Raw genomic sequence first — 18,417 nt, 5'->3', positions numbered from 1 at the left:
AAATTAAGGAGCAGGAATAATGTTAGCACTTCTACTAAATACTTAACATAAAATTTCGCGCAGTAAATATGCTGACTACTTTGCTACAATGAAACAGAAGAGAAACAGCAGGGAAGAAACAAGAAAGGGTTATCATAAAAACGTGAACAAAGCAGTCGTATTTGTCTGTTTCCTATGATTTCAAATATTTTCTTCCGTAATTCATGATGGTACGTAGGGTCCCTACAACATCATCTTTATGGTGTTTGTTTCCCCAGAAGACTGTTGTTTTCTACCAGCCAGAAGCTTCAGTGGATAATTTAAATTTTCTTTTAAATTATAAGAGTATATGTAGACACTAGTTATGTAAGTTTAACTGAGTTTAAGAGTCGATGACATATAAATTCTCACTTCACTGTCAGGGCCCACCCTCAGGATCATATTCGGAAAACCAGTGACCTACAAAGGTGACATTATCAAACACATCAACAACAGCTCCATTTCCGACCTGAACAATATTTCTAGAGATATCTTTTGATTTCTCCAACAGCCCAATGTTACTGACATTCTGTTGAGTCATCCAATAACTAATGATCATGTTGTACTTGACCAGTAACACATATGAAGATTATGTTTTTTTTTTTTTGGTGCCTTAAAATGAAATATAAGAGACACAAGAAGGAGGTGGTATAGTTGAGAAGTATGGGAGCTAAAATTAGAACTACTGACTTAAAGTTGCAATTCCACCAAAAAATAGTTGTGTATCACTAAATGGAGTTCTGCAACACAGAATGAATAGTTCCTAAGAGCAGGCTTCTTGGAAAAGGTATGTCCTGCTACACTGTGATATAATGGGAAGTTTCACCCAAATATTTTCAGAAAAGACTGGTGAAATCTTAAAGCCTTAAAGAAGATCAATAAGGAGAAAGGCTTGATATGATATGTTAGAGGATAAGTTATTTATTAATGTCTTCTTATAATAATGAATAAACTTTAAAGGAGGTATGTGCCCAGGGTCCAGCGTGTAACACATACGGTGAGTATTTATTTGCTAAATACATTACTCTGAAGGATTATGATCTGTGAATGCAGGTGTAGGTGAACACTGTAAATGACCAACAGTTCTTTCTGATGTTCACACACAAATACTTTCCTCTGGCTGTAATCAGTGTTAACATTGTTGTTTTTGTTGTGTACTGTCCAATCAATTCTGACTCATAGCAACTGTACAGGATAGAGTAGAACTGCCCCACACAGGGTTTCCTAGTCTGTAATCTTTATGGAAGCAGATTGCCAAGTCTTTTCCCCACAGAACCACTCGTGGGTTCATTTGTGACTGTCTTAAGCCTCTAGTTTTCTGTAGCTTTAAAACAAAAGCTTAGTTCTACACCAAGGAATTTTAATACACTGTTACCATTCAGCAATCTAATGCCATGCTACTTTGTTTAAAGCTTTTCTTAAAATATTTTTTTAGCCTTCCCTGCCTACAGTAATGTCATCCCACCTGCTGATAAAGCAGCTGCTAGGATATCCTGCTATTATGTGAGTCCAACCGACAAGGAACTTAAAGACACCAAAAATCAGTATTTAACTAAATAGGAAAAAGGGAGCTCCTAGGAGAGAGAGAAGATTAGAGAGCCAAATCCAAAAAGCAAGACATAAATAATGAAGGCTGAACAATAATGACCAGAACAGTGGGTAATCACTGAAAACTCTCTAGTTGGAAGGTCAAAGAAGGAATCAGAATAAGACAGCCATGAGTAGGACCAAAAAAAAGCCATAAACAAAAAGAACAGGTATATTTAAGCTGAGTTTTGGAGAAAAGTAACAGCTCAAGTAGTGACTGGCTACTTTTTAAGATTTAGGGATTATAGGTGATACTACTTTGTGTGATAAGAAAAGTGAATTAAAATAAAGTGCTAAATGAGGAAATTAGCACCATATGATAAAGTAAAACTACCATCTGTCTAAGTTTTAGGGAATATAAAGTCCTTAACCATTCCTTACAGCATTTGCTATAATGAATATGAACATGAAGTTTTATCCTGAAGATAAAACTTCCTCAAGAGTCTAATGAATTAGAAGTATAACGACAGTTCTCAAACTTTTTTGACCTCAGGACCCTGCTTCACTATTAACTGTGACGGAGGACCCAAAAATCTTGTTTATTTATATGGGTTATATGTATCAATATTTATCATATTAGTAATTAAAACTGAGAAAAATTTTTAATGTCCACTTATTAATTTTAAAATAACAATAAACCTGTAGTAACATAAATAACAATTTTTTCAAAAAAATAAACATACATTAATTTTTTAATTTAGTAAGTGATACTGTTAATTGCAATGGCTAGCTTAATAGAAGACCACTGGGTTCTCAACTCTGCTTCTACATTCAATCTGTCATGATACGTTATTTGACTGATTACAAGAAAAATATTTGGTCCCACACAGATATGTAATTGAAAAAAGAAAGACTCTGCAGACTCCCTGAAAGGGTCTCAGGAAGCCAGGAGGAGTCTTTAGGCTACACTTTGGAGAACCACTAGGGTATCAGAAAATCACCTTCCAAAGGAAATCTGTAGGATCCTAAGACCACCTCAGAGCCAAAACACAGAAAGGGATGGAAACACGAGGCTTTCTGGAAATGTTCTGCCTCATGCTGACACTATCTCTATGGGGCAGTACCTTTCAAACTTGCTAGGTCATCAGAATCACCAGTAATGCTTATTAAAATGATGACCCCTGGGCCCTACCACAGACAAACTAAAAGAACGTTCAGGTAAGGAGCTTCAGACTTTGCTTTTTGAAAGTATCAAGTGATTTCTTAAAGTCAGGTAAATCTGGGATTGCTACCATGTAGGGAAACCTACTGACACTGGCCCAGAATCTATACAGTGTGACTTAGTTATAAAATTAGGAAAGAGTGATTTGACACGTAGATGTTACTGGGACCTGGTGGCTCAAATGACACTCATCTATATACTTGCTTCTAGTGGAATTGCTTATAAGGGAAGAAATGGTTTGGAAGACAAACAATGTCCCTTAGAAGGGGTTCAACTTTAATCACTTACCTGGGTACCAACGGTGATATTCGGCATTGAGGAAATACCAGCACTAGATTTGGGCTTCTTATTTTTTGCTCTAGCTTTCTCTAACATTTTCTTCCTTTGGCTAAAAGGAACTACACCCCTGAAAAAGAAAAATATAAATTAGTCAAATAAGCAGCAAAGAAGCTCTTTAAATAAATTGAAATTACCCATATTATCATTTAAGCACTTCTGGTATATTCTTTCTCTTAAATTTTTGCTTTGAAATAATAATTTTTGCAACTTAAACTTTATTATAACTTTTTCATAGGTTTAATAAATAACTGGGTACATTTTAATTAAATTTTTAAGATTAAATTTTATAGGAAATGCTGAATAAACTGCTTCGAAGGCCAGTGTAGCAGGAGCAGGGGTTTGGGAACCATGGTTTCAGGGGACATCTAAGTCAACTGGCATAATAAAATCTGTTAAGAAAACATTCTGTCTCCCACTTTGGAGAGTGGCCATCTAAGATGCATCAATTGGTCTCAACCCACCTGGACCAAAAGCAAATGAAGAACACTAAAAACACAAGGTAATTATGAGCCCAAGAGACAGAAAGGGCCACGTAAACCAGAGACCACACCAGCCTGAGACCAGAAGAACTAGATGGTACCCAGCTACAACCGATGACTGCCCTGACAGGGAACACAACAGAGAGCCCCTGAGGGAGCAGGAGACCAGTGGGATGCAGACCCCAAATTCTTTCAAAAAGATCAGACTTGATGGTCTGACTGAAACTAGAAGGACCCCAGTAGTCATGGCCCCCAGACCTTCTGTTAGCCCAAGACAGGAAGCATACCCAAAGCCAACTCTTCAGACAGGGATTGGACTGGATTATGGGATAGAAAAATGATACTGGTGAAGAACAAGCTTCTCAGATCAAGTAGACACATGAGACTATGTTGGCATCTCCTGTCTGGAGGGGAAACGAGAGGAGGGCAGAGGGAGTCAGAAGCTGGTCGAATGGACACGAAATAGAGAGTGGAGAGAAGGAGTGTGCTGTCTCATTAGGGGGAGAGCAATTAGGAGTATACAGCAAGATGTATATAAATTTTTGTATGAGAGACTGACCTGATTTGTAAACTTTCACTTAAAGCACAATGAAAATTTTTAAAAGAGTTTTTAATAGGAAACACATCTACTGACATTTTTTTCTTCCAGATAATCACATTTCATTATCAGATTCCCTCATACATTATTTCTGACAATGCAGACTTACTGATTAATTCTTAAAACATACAACACAGAATAAACATAAAAGAATAAATTTAAAGTAAGTCTTCTAACAGTAGTTATAATTAAATAAGGCATATTTGTTTTTTTTTTAACTCATATAATGAAATACTTTCATAACCTTTAAAATATTTTAAGTAATATTACTGGATGGAAAAAAAAAAAAAAACAGGAAAAATGCCCTACTACCTATCCTTGCAATTATGTAAAAACAAAGTACCACGTTTATGTATAGAGAAAAAAATTTAGAAATATCTCCAAATGTTAACAGCAGTTGTCTTTGGGTTGTGGGAGGATAGGTAATTTTTGGTTTTACTTCATATTCTTCCAAAATTTCTTAATTATATTCACTAATGTAATTTGTAAATATAGAACACATTACATATTACTTAAAATTAAAATTACTTTAATAAACTTTTTTTAAGTTTTTTTGTTCTTTTTATGTTACTTCAAAGTGAAACTTATCTCTCAAAAGCATTTTCTTTTAACTGATTGTCTATTTTCTTTTGACTGATCTTCTCATGTTGGTATTCCATCCTGCAAAGCATCTATTTATGCACACAAAAGCACTCACTAATATGAAATTCCTCCTCCTCCGTACTCACCACCAATATAAATTGTTCTCCAGCTGAGCACAGGTGTAGAGGGCACAGCAGTGTAAAGAAACAATCCGTTCTCCTTGGAGTTCTGAGTAAGTCTGTGCAGTATGCTCTAATTTAGAAGCCACGGAACTTAAGGTTTCATCCACCCATGTAGCAACCTAAAAATAAAATATTAGAAAATTTTATGTAAAATATTAGAAATTTAAATAAAAACAAGTAATTTTTTCAAAATGATTTTGGTCAAAACTAGGGCAAGGCAAACACTAATAATCTATAGGCTGAAATGCTAAAAAATGTTTTCAGTTACATGTTCGAAAAATAAGTAATTCACAAAAGATTCTTAATAAGACTAGATACTAAAATAGTTTCTTCACACATATAAATCAAAATAGCAGCTATTCAAATGAATGTCTAAAACCTAAACCAAGTCCATCTCTAAGTCACTAAACAAAAGTAACATATGCTCCAACAACTTGTAAAAGAATTTAGTGTCTGGACTGCCAGAAAAATGAACAAGTCTATCTTAGAAGAGATACAGCCAGGGTGCTCCTTGGAAGCAAGGATGGCAAGACTTCGTGTCCCATACTTGGGACATGTTATCAGTAGGGACCAGTCCCTGGAGAAGGACATCATGCTTGGTAAAGCAGAGGGTCAGTGAAAAAGAGGAAGACCTTCAACAAGATGGCCTGACATGGTGGCTGCAAGAATGGAGTCAAACGTAGTAATTGTTGAGTATGACGCAGGACTGGGCAGTGTTTCGTTCTGTTCTACATAGGATCGCTATGAGTCGAAACCAACTCAACAGCACCCAACAACAAAGCCAAACTGATAATCTGAGGTGTAATACACATACTTTCTCAATCTCTATTTTATGCTTCTCACTACTTCTTCTATTCTCAGCACTTGGCTTAAACAACTTTTCCTTCCCTTAAGTAGAAAGCTGCTTCTAAAAGTTGAATTACGGTACAGAAATAAGCAAGCCAATTAAAGAAAACATGCGTTAATGGATGAATGGATTAACAAAATGTGGTAAATACATACAAGGGAATTATTTCTCAGCCATAAAGAAAAATGAAGTCCCAATGTGTGCCACAACACGGATGAACCTTGAAAACATTATGCTGAGCAAAACAGATCAGACACAAAAGTATAAATACTGTATGATCTCACTTATATGAAATAATATATAGAAACCAAAGATGATTAGTGGTTACCAGGGGTGAGAGGGATGGGGAAAGAAGAAGTTTTTTGTTTAGGGGACAACTGAGCTTATGTAAATGGTGGTGGAATAATCTGGAAAAGAAAAGCGAAAACAGTTGCACAACTTGAAGAATATAATTGGTATCACTGAATTATACGTGTAGAAATTGTTGATGTGTTTTGTTGTGTATACTTTTATGACAATTTTTAAAAAAAAAATGATACACTGAATTGCTCTAGAGAAACTTTGTATTTATGGATCTAGTTTCAAAGATAAAAAAAAAGTGTTTCATACCTTGTTATTTTCTGTAGCTACAGTTGCTCTGATGCTATTTGCAGACAGGAGGACTATTTTTTCACTGGTTAGCCCCAAAAATGTTGCTCGTGGATGATGTAATGAAGGATTCTTTGAAAGTGTTAAGAAAAACGATTACTATTTTGTGTGCTGATATATAGAGCTATTCAATGCATGATTTAATATAATAAAATACCTGCGCATTTCTGTAAGGCTCAGATTCACTCCACTTCCACTGATAAAGTTCTCCTTTACTGCTGACAGCCAAAAGCTCTGAATATAGAGCCCCGATACAGATGAATTTTGTTCCATCCTATAAAACAAAAATAATGCAATGTTATAAATAGAAAATTTACAAACCCACAATTCTACACAAAGTCACTTTAATCACTGGATCAAATCTATATGAATTATGTGAACATATAAAACCACCACTATCCTAAGTCTTTAGTACAGCCTGCACGACCCTTCGTAACAGGGCGTAGGTGCCCTCTCTCCCCTCACTCTCCACAATGCCTTTTTCCAGTTGCTGGACTATGTCTACCTTGATCCCACCCCAGGCCTCCTGTCTGCTGTGTTCTGTTACCCATTCCCAGGTGGCTCACACTTCTCCTCATTCATGTCCATGCTCAAAAAAGCCACCTCTAACCACACTATTTACAAAACCACTACTCTTCATATTCTCTCTCCTTACGCTCCTTTCTTTTTCGTTCATGGCACTTGTCACAATCTGATGCATTATATTTACTTGTTTACAGTCTACCTCACTTGCATAAGTTTTGTCTTGTTCCACTGCATCCCCAGCACTTAGTGCCTGACACATAGTAGGTGCTCAATAAGTGTGTTGAATGAATGAAGCAAATAAACAAACAAACAAAACCAGAATAAGGAGTTGAAAAGGGGAAAGTCAGGTGCCAAAACAGAAGACTCCTGTCCTGTAGGCTCTTTCAAGCTCCTGAAACAAATGCCTGTGTTTTAAGGTTAAAAGTTCATTTAGTTTTAAGGCAATGTACATGTAATGAGTAGGAATCCAATTAAATTATAAAAAGGTTGGACAATAAATATAAAAAACCAGTATCAATGATGAATTTTTTTAACATGAGACCATTATGATCAGAGATGTGAAGCCACCCAGAAATCTCAAAGCAGAACTTTCCAATAGCAGATTTCAGCATGTACTTTTTGCTACTAGTCTATATAGTAATTCTCTGCTCTCTGGAATTCTGGCTCCAGGGATGCTAAACTAATGGTGCCTTTCTGGTTTTCTGCCAAATTCTAATCTTAGCTGGTCAGATGGGTTACAGTGCTCAGATAATGCCAAGGTTTGTATTATTATAATAGTAAAACAGGTTATGCTTCAGAGTTATACGGAAAGAACACTAATTTTGATCTTCTCTTTTACCTATACCCAGTCAGCCCTATTTTCAAGGCACTTCTATTGGAGGGGAAACAGGGGTAGGGAGAGAAAAGAGAGACAGGCCAAATGTAAAATTCTTCAAGTTAGCAATCTCTCTCTTTCCCTCACTATGAGTATCTGAAACTACAGATAGTTTCTCCATGGGGGCTGCATCAAATCTTACCACTTATCCCTCCAATTCCCTTCTTGACCTCTTAGTTTAAAATTAAAGATGGTATAATCAGACAAAAAACAAACCTGTTGCCATCGAGTCGATTCCAACTCATAGCGAACCTATAGGACAGAGGAGAACTGCCCCATAGGGTTTCCAAAAAAGTGTCTGGTGGATTCAAATTGCCAACCTTTTGGTTAATAGACAAATGTTTAACTACTGTACCACCAGGGCTCCTGATCAGACCAAGTGAGCCCAAAACCTGAATCCAGCTCTTATTAAATATGTGAGATGTAATTTCTCTGAGCCCATTTCTTGACCTCTAAAATGAATATAATAATACTAATACATATCCTTTGGGGAAGGGGCGCAAAATGAGCTAACACATAATAAGCATATAGCACACAGAGCCAGGTACAAATAACTAGTGCTCCAACTCCATTGTGATTACTATATTCCTCCAACTTATGGCCTACTCCAAGAAAATCAAAGCTTTCCGGCCCAAGCTTCCAAAATATTCTTACCTCTAGATTTACTTACGAAAGCACCATTCTCACCTCTCCCTTCCCCACATCTCAGAGAAAGAAGTGTCCTTCTCTCCTATTTAAAGATAACCTACACATACAATGGGTACAACTCCCTCTCATACCCCCAACAACCATGTACGACTCTCCTGCAATCTTATGGTAAAGTGAATTATTACCTCGCCCATGATTCACTTTCACTAATTGCTATCACACTTCCAACTGCCAAATCAATGTCCCATGTATTTAATCAATCTATCTTCTCTTTAAACATTTAAACTTAATTTAAAAGTTAAATTACCAGTTAAATGTTAAACATTTAAACATGTGACCCTGTTCATCACCTATTCTGGAACTTTTCCTCTCCTTTGATTTACAGATCACTACTTTGTACTGTTTCTTCTCCCATTACCATGACTACTTTCTCCATCTCCGCCACCAAGCACTTCCTGCCCCAGATTCTGTCCTTGTCCTTTTTTCAAATTATGCTCAACCCTCAGCCTAAATTACTGCACCCACTAGGGTGCTGTGCTTTTAAATGTACAAATCTCCTGTCTCTGGCCTTACCTGCAAGAGCTTACTATCTGGATGTCTCAAAAACAGGTAACATCACCAAAGTGTATTCAATTCACCATCCCCTCCAAAGCTGCACTTTCTCTGCAATCCCTACCACCATGAACGATACCCACCACCCATCCACCCTATAAGAAGAGAGAGAGACAGGGCAACCTGGAAGCTCTCCTCAACCCCTTTTTTCTCCTTAATGTACCGCTAGTAAACCACTGCTGCATTTGTGTCTCAAACACCTCTCAGATTTTCCCCCTGCTCTGTCCCCACGGCCACTGCTTCAGTTGAGACCTTCACAGTGCCTTATTTTAACAGTTCTACCAGCCTCATTAACTGACTCTTCTATCATGCAGACGGTGTTCACCTCCTTAAAACAACACAGCAAAATGAAATCCCACAAATCTCATCGTGTCACTTCTCTAAGGATTCTGCTAGCTTCATGGTGACTACAGAACATCTTACCTTCTTGGCAAGTTGCCGAGGGCCCTCTACAGCCTTGTACTATCCTACCTCTTTTCCTCCTCCCTCCACCACACAGCAGCAATTCTGAACTGTTCATTGTTCCTCAAACATACCATGACCTTTCATGATTTCAGGCTCATGCTTGGTATGTTAGGAATGCCTCTGCATCTTGACCAATGCCTACTGAACCTTGAAAATGCTGCTTAAATGTCATTTCCTCTGTGAGGCCTTTGTCGCATCTCTCAGGTGGTATTAGTCATTTCTCGCTCTGGTCTCCTACAACACTGTGTTCATACCTCAGTCTCGCACTATTCGCTGACCACACTATGAACACATTATACCGCATCTGAATTATCTCTTCCCCAATAAGCTCCTCAGGAGAGGGTCTATGTCATAGTCACACAGTCCAACCTAACACATGCCACATGGTAGAAACGCTATGACTGTTAAATGAACAATGAATCTTAACTCCAACTTTTTCAAACAAGTGCCTTGCTAGAGCAATACACTTCTGAACAAACCAGCCTACAGCAAGCAAAAGCGTGGTGTACAGGCCTCCTGAGAACCGACTTTTCTATACGCTTCAAGAATGGGTCAATGTTCTGCAGGATGGTAAGTCCTGCATGAGCCAACTGAGCCCCGCTGTGGGAGTCAGACAGAGGCAATGTGCGAGCCCTGAAAACCCATTATGGACTAATATGGATGGATGGCACAGTCACCAGCCAAAGAAAGATAATGGAAAAATTGCCATCAGTGCTTTGCTATCGGACTTGCAGACTGCTCGCCTTCATCTGGCCTAAACTCAACAGTGATACCTAAATCATAATCGTAGGGACAAGATTCAACACTCCAAATTTCAGAATACAAGGAACACTTCTTACAACAGGACTGCTCCCCTCAGTAGTTTTAGTCCATCTCCCTGGCGGTTCCTAATTCCTGTCCTTTCTTCTTATTCCAAGTGCTTTTTTACTGGGGGCAGGAGGAAATAAGGGCTTATTTTAGTTGAAAAGGACAGGTAATCTAGGTTTCTGGCTTTGGGAATAAGAACCTTGAGGAGAAATGTAAATTTTACCACTTGTGAATAATAATGCCTACTGAGGGGTAGGAGTGGGAAATTACACCTAAACACCAAGTCTGTTTTACCCAACTCCACTGTTCAACAATCAGAAGTGCTAGATTTGAAATTTCATTTAAGGAAATCTAAGAAAAGGGATAGGTTTAAGCATATTCAATCACTTCCTCTGAATACATACTGAACAAACAGCAATATCGATATCTGACTTCTGAAATTTAAAGTTTTTATAAAAATCACCATAATATTAAATTATCAGTCAAAACGTAACTTTTGTTGGTATAAAAAAAATCGTTCCCGTAAATTCCAACTCAAAGCGACTCTACACAACAGACTAGAACTGCCCCGTGGTTTCCAAGAAGCGCCTGGTGGATTCAAGCTGCCCACCACCTTTTGGTTAGTAGCTGCAGCTCTCAACCACTATACCGCCAAGGGTTCCCTTTGTGGGTATAAATAAATCGTAAAGGTAATAATATCCCTCACAGATCATGCTTGGTTTTGGAAATTCTATTTCTTCAGCAAAAAAAACTTATCAACAGCAATCAGAAGACTCGTTCTGGTCCTGGCAATATTACTATGCTTCAATTTCTTCATTTATAAAATAGGGACAAGATTTTGTCATGCTTTTTTTACAGGATTTTAAAAAATTAAATGAGAACATGTGAATGTGCTTTATAATAAACACTAGACAAAAGCTCATTTTTCTTAAAATTTCAAATAGCATCAAATATATCAAAAACAAGGCTGATTATAGATTGCCTGGCTTTGTTGTTAGGTGCCATTGTTAGGTGCCCGGTCCTGCACCATCCTTATGATTGTTGTTATGCTTGAGCTCATTATTGCAGCACTGTGTCAATCCACCTCATTGAGGGTCTTCCTCTTTCAAACTGACCCTGTACTTTGCCAAGCACAATGTCCTTCTCAGGGACTGATCCCTCCTGACAACATGTCCAAAGTATGTAAGACGCAGTCTCGCCATCCTTGCTTCTAAGGAGCATTCTGGCTGTACTTCTTCCAAGACAGATTTTGTTTGTTCTTTTGGCAGTCGATGGTATATTCAATATTCTTCACCAACACCACAATTCAAAGGCGTCAATTCTTCTTCGGTCTTCCTTATTCATTGTCCAGCTTTCACATGCATATGATAGGACTGAAAATACCATGGCTTGGGCCAGGCACACCTTAGTCTTCAAGGTGACATCCTTGCTTTTCAACACTTGAAAGAGATCCTTTGCAGCAGATTTACCCAATGCAGTGCGTCATTTGATTTCTTGGCTGCTGCTTCCATGGGTGTTGATTGTGGATCCAAGTAAAATGAAATCCTTGACAACTTCAATCTTTTCTCCGTTTGTCATGATGTTGCTCATTGGTCTAGTTGTGAGGATTTTTGTTTTCTTTATGTTGAGGTGTAATCCATACTGAAGGCTGTGGTCTTTGATCTTCATCAGTCAGTGCTTCAAGTCCTTTTCACTTTCAGCAAGAAAGGTTGTGTCATCTGCATAACGCAGGTTGTTAATGAGTCTTCCTCCAATCCTGATGCCCCGTTCTTCTTCATGTAGTACAGCTTCTCGGATTATTTGCTCAGCGCACAGATTAAGTGCAGTGAAAGGATACAACCCTAGCACACACCTTTCCTGACTTTAAACCAATCAGTATCCCCTTGTTCTGCCTGAACAACTGCCTCTTGATCTATGAAAAGGTTCTTCATGGGCACAATTAAGTGTTCTGGAATTCCCATTCTTCTCAATGTTATCCATAATTTGTTATGATCCACACAGTCGAATGCCTTTGCATAGTCAATAAAACACAGGTAAACATCCTTCTGGTATTCTCTGCTTTCAGCCAGGATCCACCTGACATCAGCAATGATATCCCTGATTCCATGTCCTCTTCTGAAACCAGCCTGAATTTCTGGTAGTTCCCTGTCGATATACTGGTACAGCCGTTTTTGAATGATCTTCAGCAAAATTTTGCTTGTGTGTGATATTAATGATATTGTTCTATAATTTCCACATTCAGTTGGATTGTCTTTCTTGGGAATAGGTATGAATATGGCTTCTCTTCCAGTCAGTTGGCCAGGAAGCTGTCTTTCATATTTCTTGGCATAGATGAGTGAGCACCTCCAGCGCTCCATCTGTTTGTTGAAATATCTCAACTGATATTCCATCAATTCCTGGAGCCTTGTTTTTCACCAATGCCTTCAGAGCGGCTCGGACTTCTTCCTTCAGTACGATTGGTTCTTGATCATATGCTACCTCTTGAAATGGCTGAACATCGACTAATTCTTTTTGGTATAATGACTGCGTATTCCCTCCATCTTCTTTTGGTGCTTGCTGTGTCATTTAATATTTTCCCCATAGAATCCTTCACTATGGCAAGTCGAGGCTTCAATTTTTTCTTCAGTTTGTGCAGCTTGAGAAACACCAAGCATGTTCTTCCCTTTTGGTTTTCCATCTCCAGCTCTTCACACATATCATTATAATACTTTACCTTGTCTTCTCAAGCCACCCTTTGAAATCTTCTGTTCAGCTCTTTTACTTCCTCATTTCTTCCTTTTGCTTTAGCCGCTCGACCTTCATGAGCAAGTTTCAGAACCTCCTCTGACATCCATCTTGGTATTTTCTTTCTTTCCTGTCTCTTCAGTGACCTCTTGCTTTCTTCATGTATGATATCCTTGATGTCATTCCATAACTCATCTGGTCTTTGGTCGCTAGTGTTCAATGCATCAAATCTATTCTTGAGATGGTTTCTAAATTCAGGTGGGATATACTCAAGGTCATATTTTGGCTCTCATGGACTTGCTCTGATTTCCTTCAGTTTCAGCTTGAACTTGCATATAAGCAATTGATAGTCTGTTCTGCAGTCGGCCCCTGGTCTTGTTCTGGCTAATGATATTGAGCTTTTCCATCGTCTCTTTCCACAGATGTAGTCAATTTGATTCCTGTGTGTTCCATCTGGCCGTTTACATTGGTGAAAGAAGGTATTTGCAGTGAAGAATTTGTTGGTCTTGCAAAATTCTATCATTCGATCTCCCGCATTATTTGCCACAAAGGCCATATTTTCCAACTACCAATCCTTCTTCGTTTCCAACTTTCGCATTCCAATCACCAGTGATTATCAATGCATCCTGATTGCATGTTCAATCAATTTCAGACAGCAGCAGCTGATAAAAATCTCCTATTTCTTCATCTTTGGCCTTAGTGGTTGGTGCGTAAATTTGAATAATGGTCGTATTAACTGGTCTTCCTTGTAGGCGTATGGATATTATCCTATCACTGACAACGTTGTACTTCAGGACAGATCTCGAAATGTTCTTTTTGACGATGAATGCAACACCTCTTCAAGCTGTCATTCCCAGCATAGTAGACTATATGATTATCTGATTCAAAACGGCCAATACCAGCCCACTTCGACTCACTAATGCTGAGGATATCAATGTTCGTGTATCCCATTTCATTTTTTTTTTTTTTTTTTATAATAACTTTTATTAAGCTTCAAGTGAACGTTTACAAATCCAATCAGTCTGTCACATATAAGTTTACATACATCTCACTCCCTACTCCCACTTACTCTCCCCGTCTTGAGTCAGCCCTTTCAGTCTCTCCTTTCTTGACAATTTTGCCGGCTTCCCTCTCTCTCTATCCTCCCATCCCCCCTCCAGACAAGAGTTGCCAACACAATCTCAAGTGTACACCTGATATAATTAGCTCACTCTTCATCAGCGTCTCTCTCCCACCCGCTGACCAGTCCCTTTCATGTCTGATGAGTTGTCTTCAGGGATGGTTCCTGTCCTGTGTCAACAGAAGGTCTGGAGAGCATGACCGCCGGGATTCCTCCAGTCTCAGTCAGACCATTAAGTTTGGTCTTCTTATGAGAATTTGGGGTCTGCATCCCACTGCTCTCCTGCTCCCTCAGGGGTCCTCTGCTGAGCTCCCTGTCAGGGCAGTCATCGATTGTGGCCGGGCACCAACTAGTTCTTCTGGTCTCAGGATGATGTAGGTCTCTGGTTCATGTGGCCCTTTCTGTCTCTTGGGCTCTTAGCTGTCATGTGGGCTTGGTGTTCTTCATTTTCCTTTGCTCCAGGTGGGTTGAGACCAATTGCTGCATCTTAGATGGCTGCTTGTTAGCATTTAAGACCCCAGACGCCACATTTCAAAGTGGGATGCAGAATGATTTCATAATAGAATTATTTTGCCAATTGACTTAGAAGTCCCCGCAAACCATGTTCCCCAGACCCCCGCGCTTGCTCCGCTGAGCTTTGAAGCATTCATTTTATCCCGGAAACTTCTTTGCTTTTGGTCCAGTCCAATTGAGCTGACCTTCCATGTATTGAGTGTTGTCTTTCCCTTCACCTAAAGCAGTTCTTATCTACTGATTAATCAATAAAAAAACCCTCTCCCACCCTCCCTCCCTCCCCCCCTCGTAACCACAAAAGTATGTGTTCTTCTCAGGTTTACTATTTCTCAAGATCTTATAATAGTGGTCTTATACAGTATTTGTCCTTTTGCCTCTGACTCATTACGCTCAGCATAATGCCTTCCAGGTTCCTCCATGTTATGAAATGTTTCAGAGATTCGTCACTGTTCTTTATCGATGCGTAGTATTCCATTGTGTGAATATACCACAATTTATTTACCCATTCATCCGTTGATGGACACCTTGGTTGCTTCCAACTTTTTGCTATTGTAAACAGAGCTGCAATAAACATGGGTGTGCATATATCTGTTTGTATGAAGGCTCTTGTATCTCTAGGGTATATTCCGAGGAGTGGGATTTCTGGGTTGTATGGTAGTTCTATTTCTAACTGTTTAAGATAACGCCAGATAGATTTCCAAAGTGGTTGTACCATTTTACATTCCCACCAGCAGTGTATGAGAGTTCCAATCTCTCCGCAGCCTCTCCAACATTTATTATTTTGTGTTTTTTGGATTAATGCCAGCCTTGCTGGTGTGAGATGGAATCTCATCGTAGTTTTAATTTGCATTTCTCTAATGGCTAATGATCGAGAGCATTTTCTCATGTATCTGTTGGCTGCCTGAATATCTTCTTTAGAGAAATGTGTGTTCATATCCTTTGCCCACTTCTTGATTGGGTTGTTTGTCTTTTTGTGGTTGAGTTTTGACAGAATCATGTAGATTTTAGAGATCAGGCGCTGGTCGGAGATGTCATAGCTGAAAATTCTTTCCCAATCTGTAGGTGGTCTTTTTACTCTTTTGGTGAAGTCTTTAGATGAGCATAGGTGTTTGATTTTTAGGAGCTCCCAGTTATCGGGTTTCTCTTCATCATTTTCGGTAATGTTTTGTATTCTGTTTATACCTTGTATTAGGGCTCCTAGGGTTGTCCCAATTTTTTCTTCCATGATCTTTATCGTTTTAGTCTTTATGTTTAGGTCTTTGATCCACTTGGAGTTAGTTTTTGTGCATGGTGTGAGGTATGGGTCCTGTTTCATTTTTTTGCAAATGGATATCCAGTTATGCCAGCACCATTTGTTAAAAAGGCTGTCTTTTCCCCAGTTAATTGACACTGGTCCTTTGTCAAATATCAGCTGCTCATACGTGGATGGATCTATGTCTGGGTTCTCAATTCTGTTCCATTGGTCTATGTGTCTGTTGTTGTACCAATACCAGGCTGTTTTGACTACTGTGGCTGTATAATAGGTTCTGAAGTCAGGTAAGGTGAGGCCTCCCACTTTCTTCTTCTTTTTCAGTAGTGCTTTGCTTATCCGGGGCTTTTTTCCCTTCCATATGAAATTGGTGATTTGTTTCTCTATCCCCTTAAAATATGACATTGGAATTTGGATCGGAAGTGCGTTAAATGTATAGATGGCTTTTGGTAGAATAGACATTTTTACTATGTTAAGTCTTCCTATCCATGAGCAAGGTATGTTTTTCCACTTAAGTATGTCCTTTTGAATTTCTTGTAGTAGAGCTTTGTAGTTTTCTTTGTATAGGTCTTTTACATCCTTGGTAAGATTTATTCCTAAGTATCTTATCTTCTTGGGGGCTACTGTGAATGGTATTGATTTGGTTATTTCCTCTTCGGTGTTCTTTTTGTTGATGTAGAGGAATCCAAGTGATTTTTGTATGTTTATTTTATAACCTGAGACTCTGCCAAACTCTTCTATTAGTTTCAGTAGTTTTCTGGAGGATTCCTTAGGGTTTTCTGTGTATATAATCATGTCATCTGCAAATAGTGATAACTTTACTTCTTCCTTGCCAATCCGGATACCTTTTATTTCTTTGTCTAGCCTGATTGCCCTGGCTAAGACTTCCAACACGATGTTGAATAAGAGCGGTGATAAAGGGCATCCTTGTCTGGTTCCCGTTCTCAAGGGAAATGCTTTCAGGTTCTCTCCATTTAGAGTGATATTGGCTGTTGGCTTTGCATAGATGCCCTTTATTATGTTGAGGAATTTTCCTTCAATTCCTATTTTGGTAAGAGTTTTTATCATAAATGGGTGTTGGACTTTGTCAAATGCCTTTTCTGCATCAATTGATAAGATCATGTGGTTTTTGTCTTTTGTTTTATTTATGTGATGGATTACATTAATGGTTTTTCTGATATTAAACCAGCCTTGCATACCTGGTATAAATCCCACTTGATCAGGGTGAATTATTTTTTTGATGTGTTGTTGGATTCTATTGGCTAGAATTTTGTTGAGGATTTTTGCATCAATGTTCATGAGGGATATAGGTCTATAATTTTCTTTTTTTGTAATGTCTTTACCTGGTTTTGGTATCAGGGAGATGGTGGCTTCATAGAATGAGTTGGGTAGTATTCCGTCATTTTCTATGCTTTGGAATACCTTTAGTAGTAGTGGTGTTAACTCTTCTCTGAAAATTTGGTAGAACTCTGCAGTGAAGCCGTCCGGGCCAGGACTTTTTTTTGTTGGGAGTTTTTTGATTACCGTTTCAATCTCTTTTTTTGTTATGGGTCTATTTAGTTGTTCTGCTTCTGAATGTGTTAGTTTAGGTAGGTAGTGTTTTTCAAGGAATTCATCCATTTCTTCTAGGTTTTCAAATTTGTTAGAGTACAATTTTTCATAATAATCTGAAATGATTCTTTTAATTTCATTTGGTTCTGTTGTGATGTGGTCCTTCTCATTTCTTATTCGGGTTATTTGTTTCCTTTCCTGTATTTCTTTAGTCAGTCTAGCCAATGGTTTATCAATTTTGTTAATTTTTTCAAAGAACCAGCTTTTGGCTTTGTTAATTCTTTCAATTGTTTTTCTGTTCTCTAATTCATTTAGTTCAGCTCTAATTTTTATTATTTGTTTTCTTCTGGTGCCTGATGGATTCTTTTGTTGCTCACTTTCTATTTGTTCAAGTTGTAGGGACAGTTCTCTGATTTTGGCTCTTTCTTCTTTTTGTATGTGTGCATTTATTGATATAAATTGACCTCTGAGCACTGCTTTTGCTGTGTCCCAGAGGTTTTGATAGGAAGTATTTTCATTCTCGTTGCTGTCTATGAATTTCCTTATTCCCTCCTTGATGTCTTCTATAACCCAGTCTTTTTTCAGGAGGGTATTGTTCATTTTCCAAGTATTTGATTTCTTTTCCCTCGTTCTTCTGTTATTGATCTCTAGTTTTATTGCCTTGTGGTCTGAGAAGATGCTTTGTAATATTTCGATGTTTTGGACTCTGCAAAGGTTTGTTTTATGACCTAATATGTGGTCTATTCTAGAGAATGTTCCATGTGCGCTAGAAAAAAAAGTATATTTTGCAGCAGTTGGGTGGAGAGTTCTGTATAAGTCAATGAGGTCAAGTTGGTTGATTGTTGTAATTAGATCTTCCGTGTCTCTGTTGAGCTTCTTACTGGATG

General features: G+C 38.4%; 1 protein-coding gene across 1 annotated transcript in view; it reads right to left on the bottom strand.

Moving 5' to 3' along the window:
* Window positions 1-18,417, bottom strand: part of UBR5 (ubiquitin protein ligase E3 component n-recognin 5) — a 172,895-nt gene that overhangs the window by 71,476 nt on the left and 83,002 nt on the right. Inside the window, exons 10-13 of the mRNA XM_049854462.1 lie at window positions 6,600-6,716; window positions 6,404-6,514; window positions 4,912-5,066; window positions 3,056-3,173 (exon numbers count right to left, since the gene is read on the bottom strand). Coding sequence (XP_049710419.1) covers window positions 3,056-3,173; window positions 4,912-5,066; window positions 6,404-6,514; window positions 6,600-6,716 — 501 coding nt within the window. The remainder of the gene's footprint in view (window positions 1-3,055; window positions 3,174-4,911; window positions 5,067-6,403; window positions 6,515-6,599; window positions 6,717-18,417) is intronic.

This window comes from Elephas maximus, chromosome 15 (genome assembly GCF_024166365.1).
Source record: "Elephas maximus indicus isolate mEleMax1 chromosome 15, mEleMax1 primary haplotype, whole genome shotgun sequence".
Classification (NCBI taxonomy): Eukaryota; Metazoa; Chordata; class Mammalia; order Proboscidea; family Elephantidae; genus Elephas; species Elephas maximus.
Note: the sequence above shows the minus strand (reverse complement) of the source record. Positions and strands in the feature narration are given on the sequence as shown.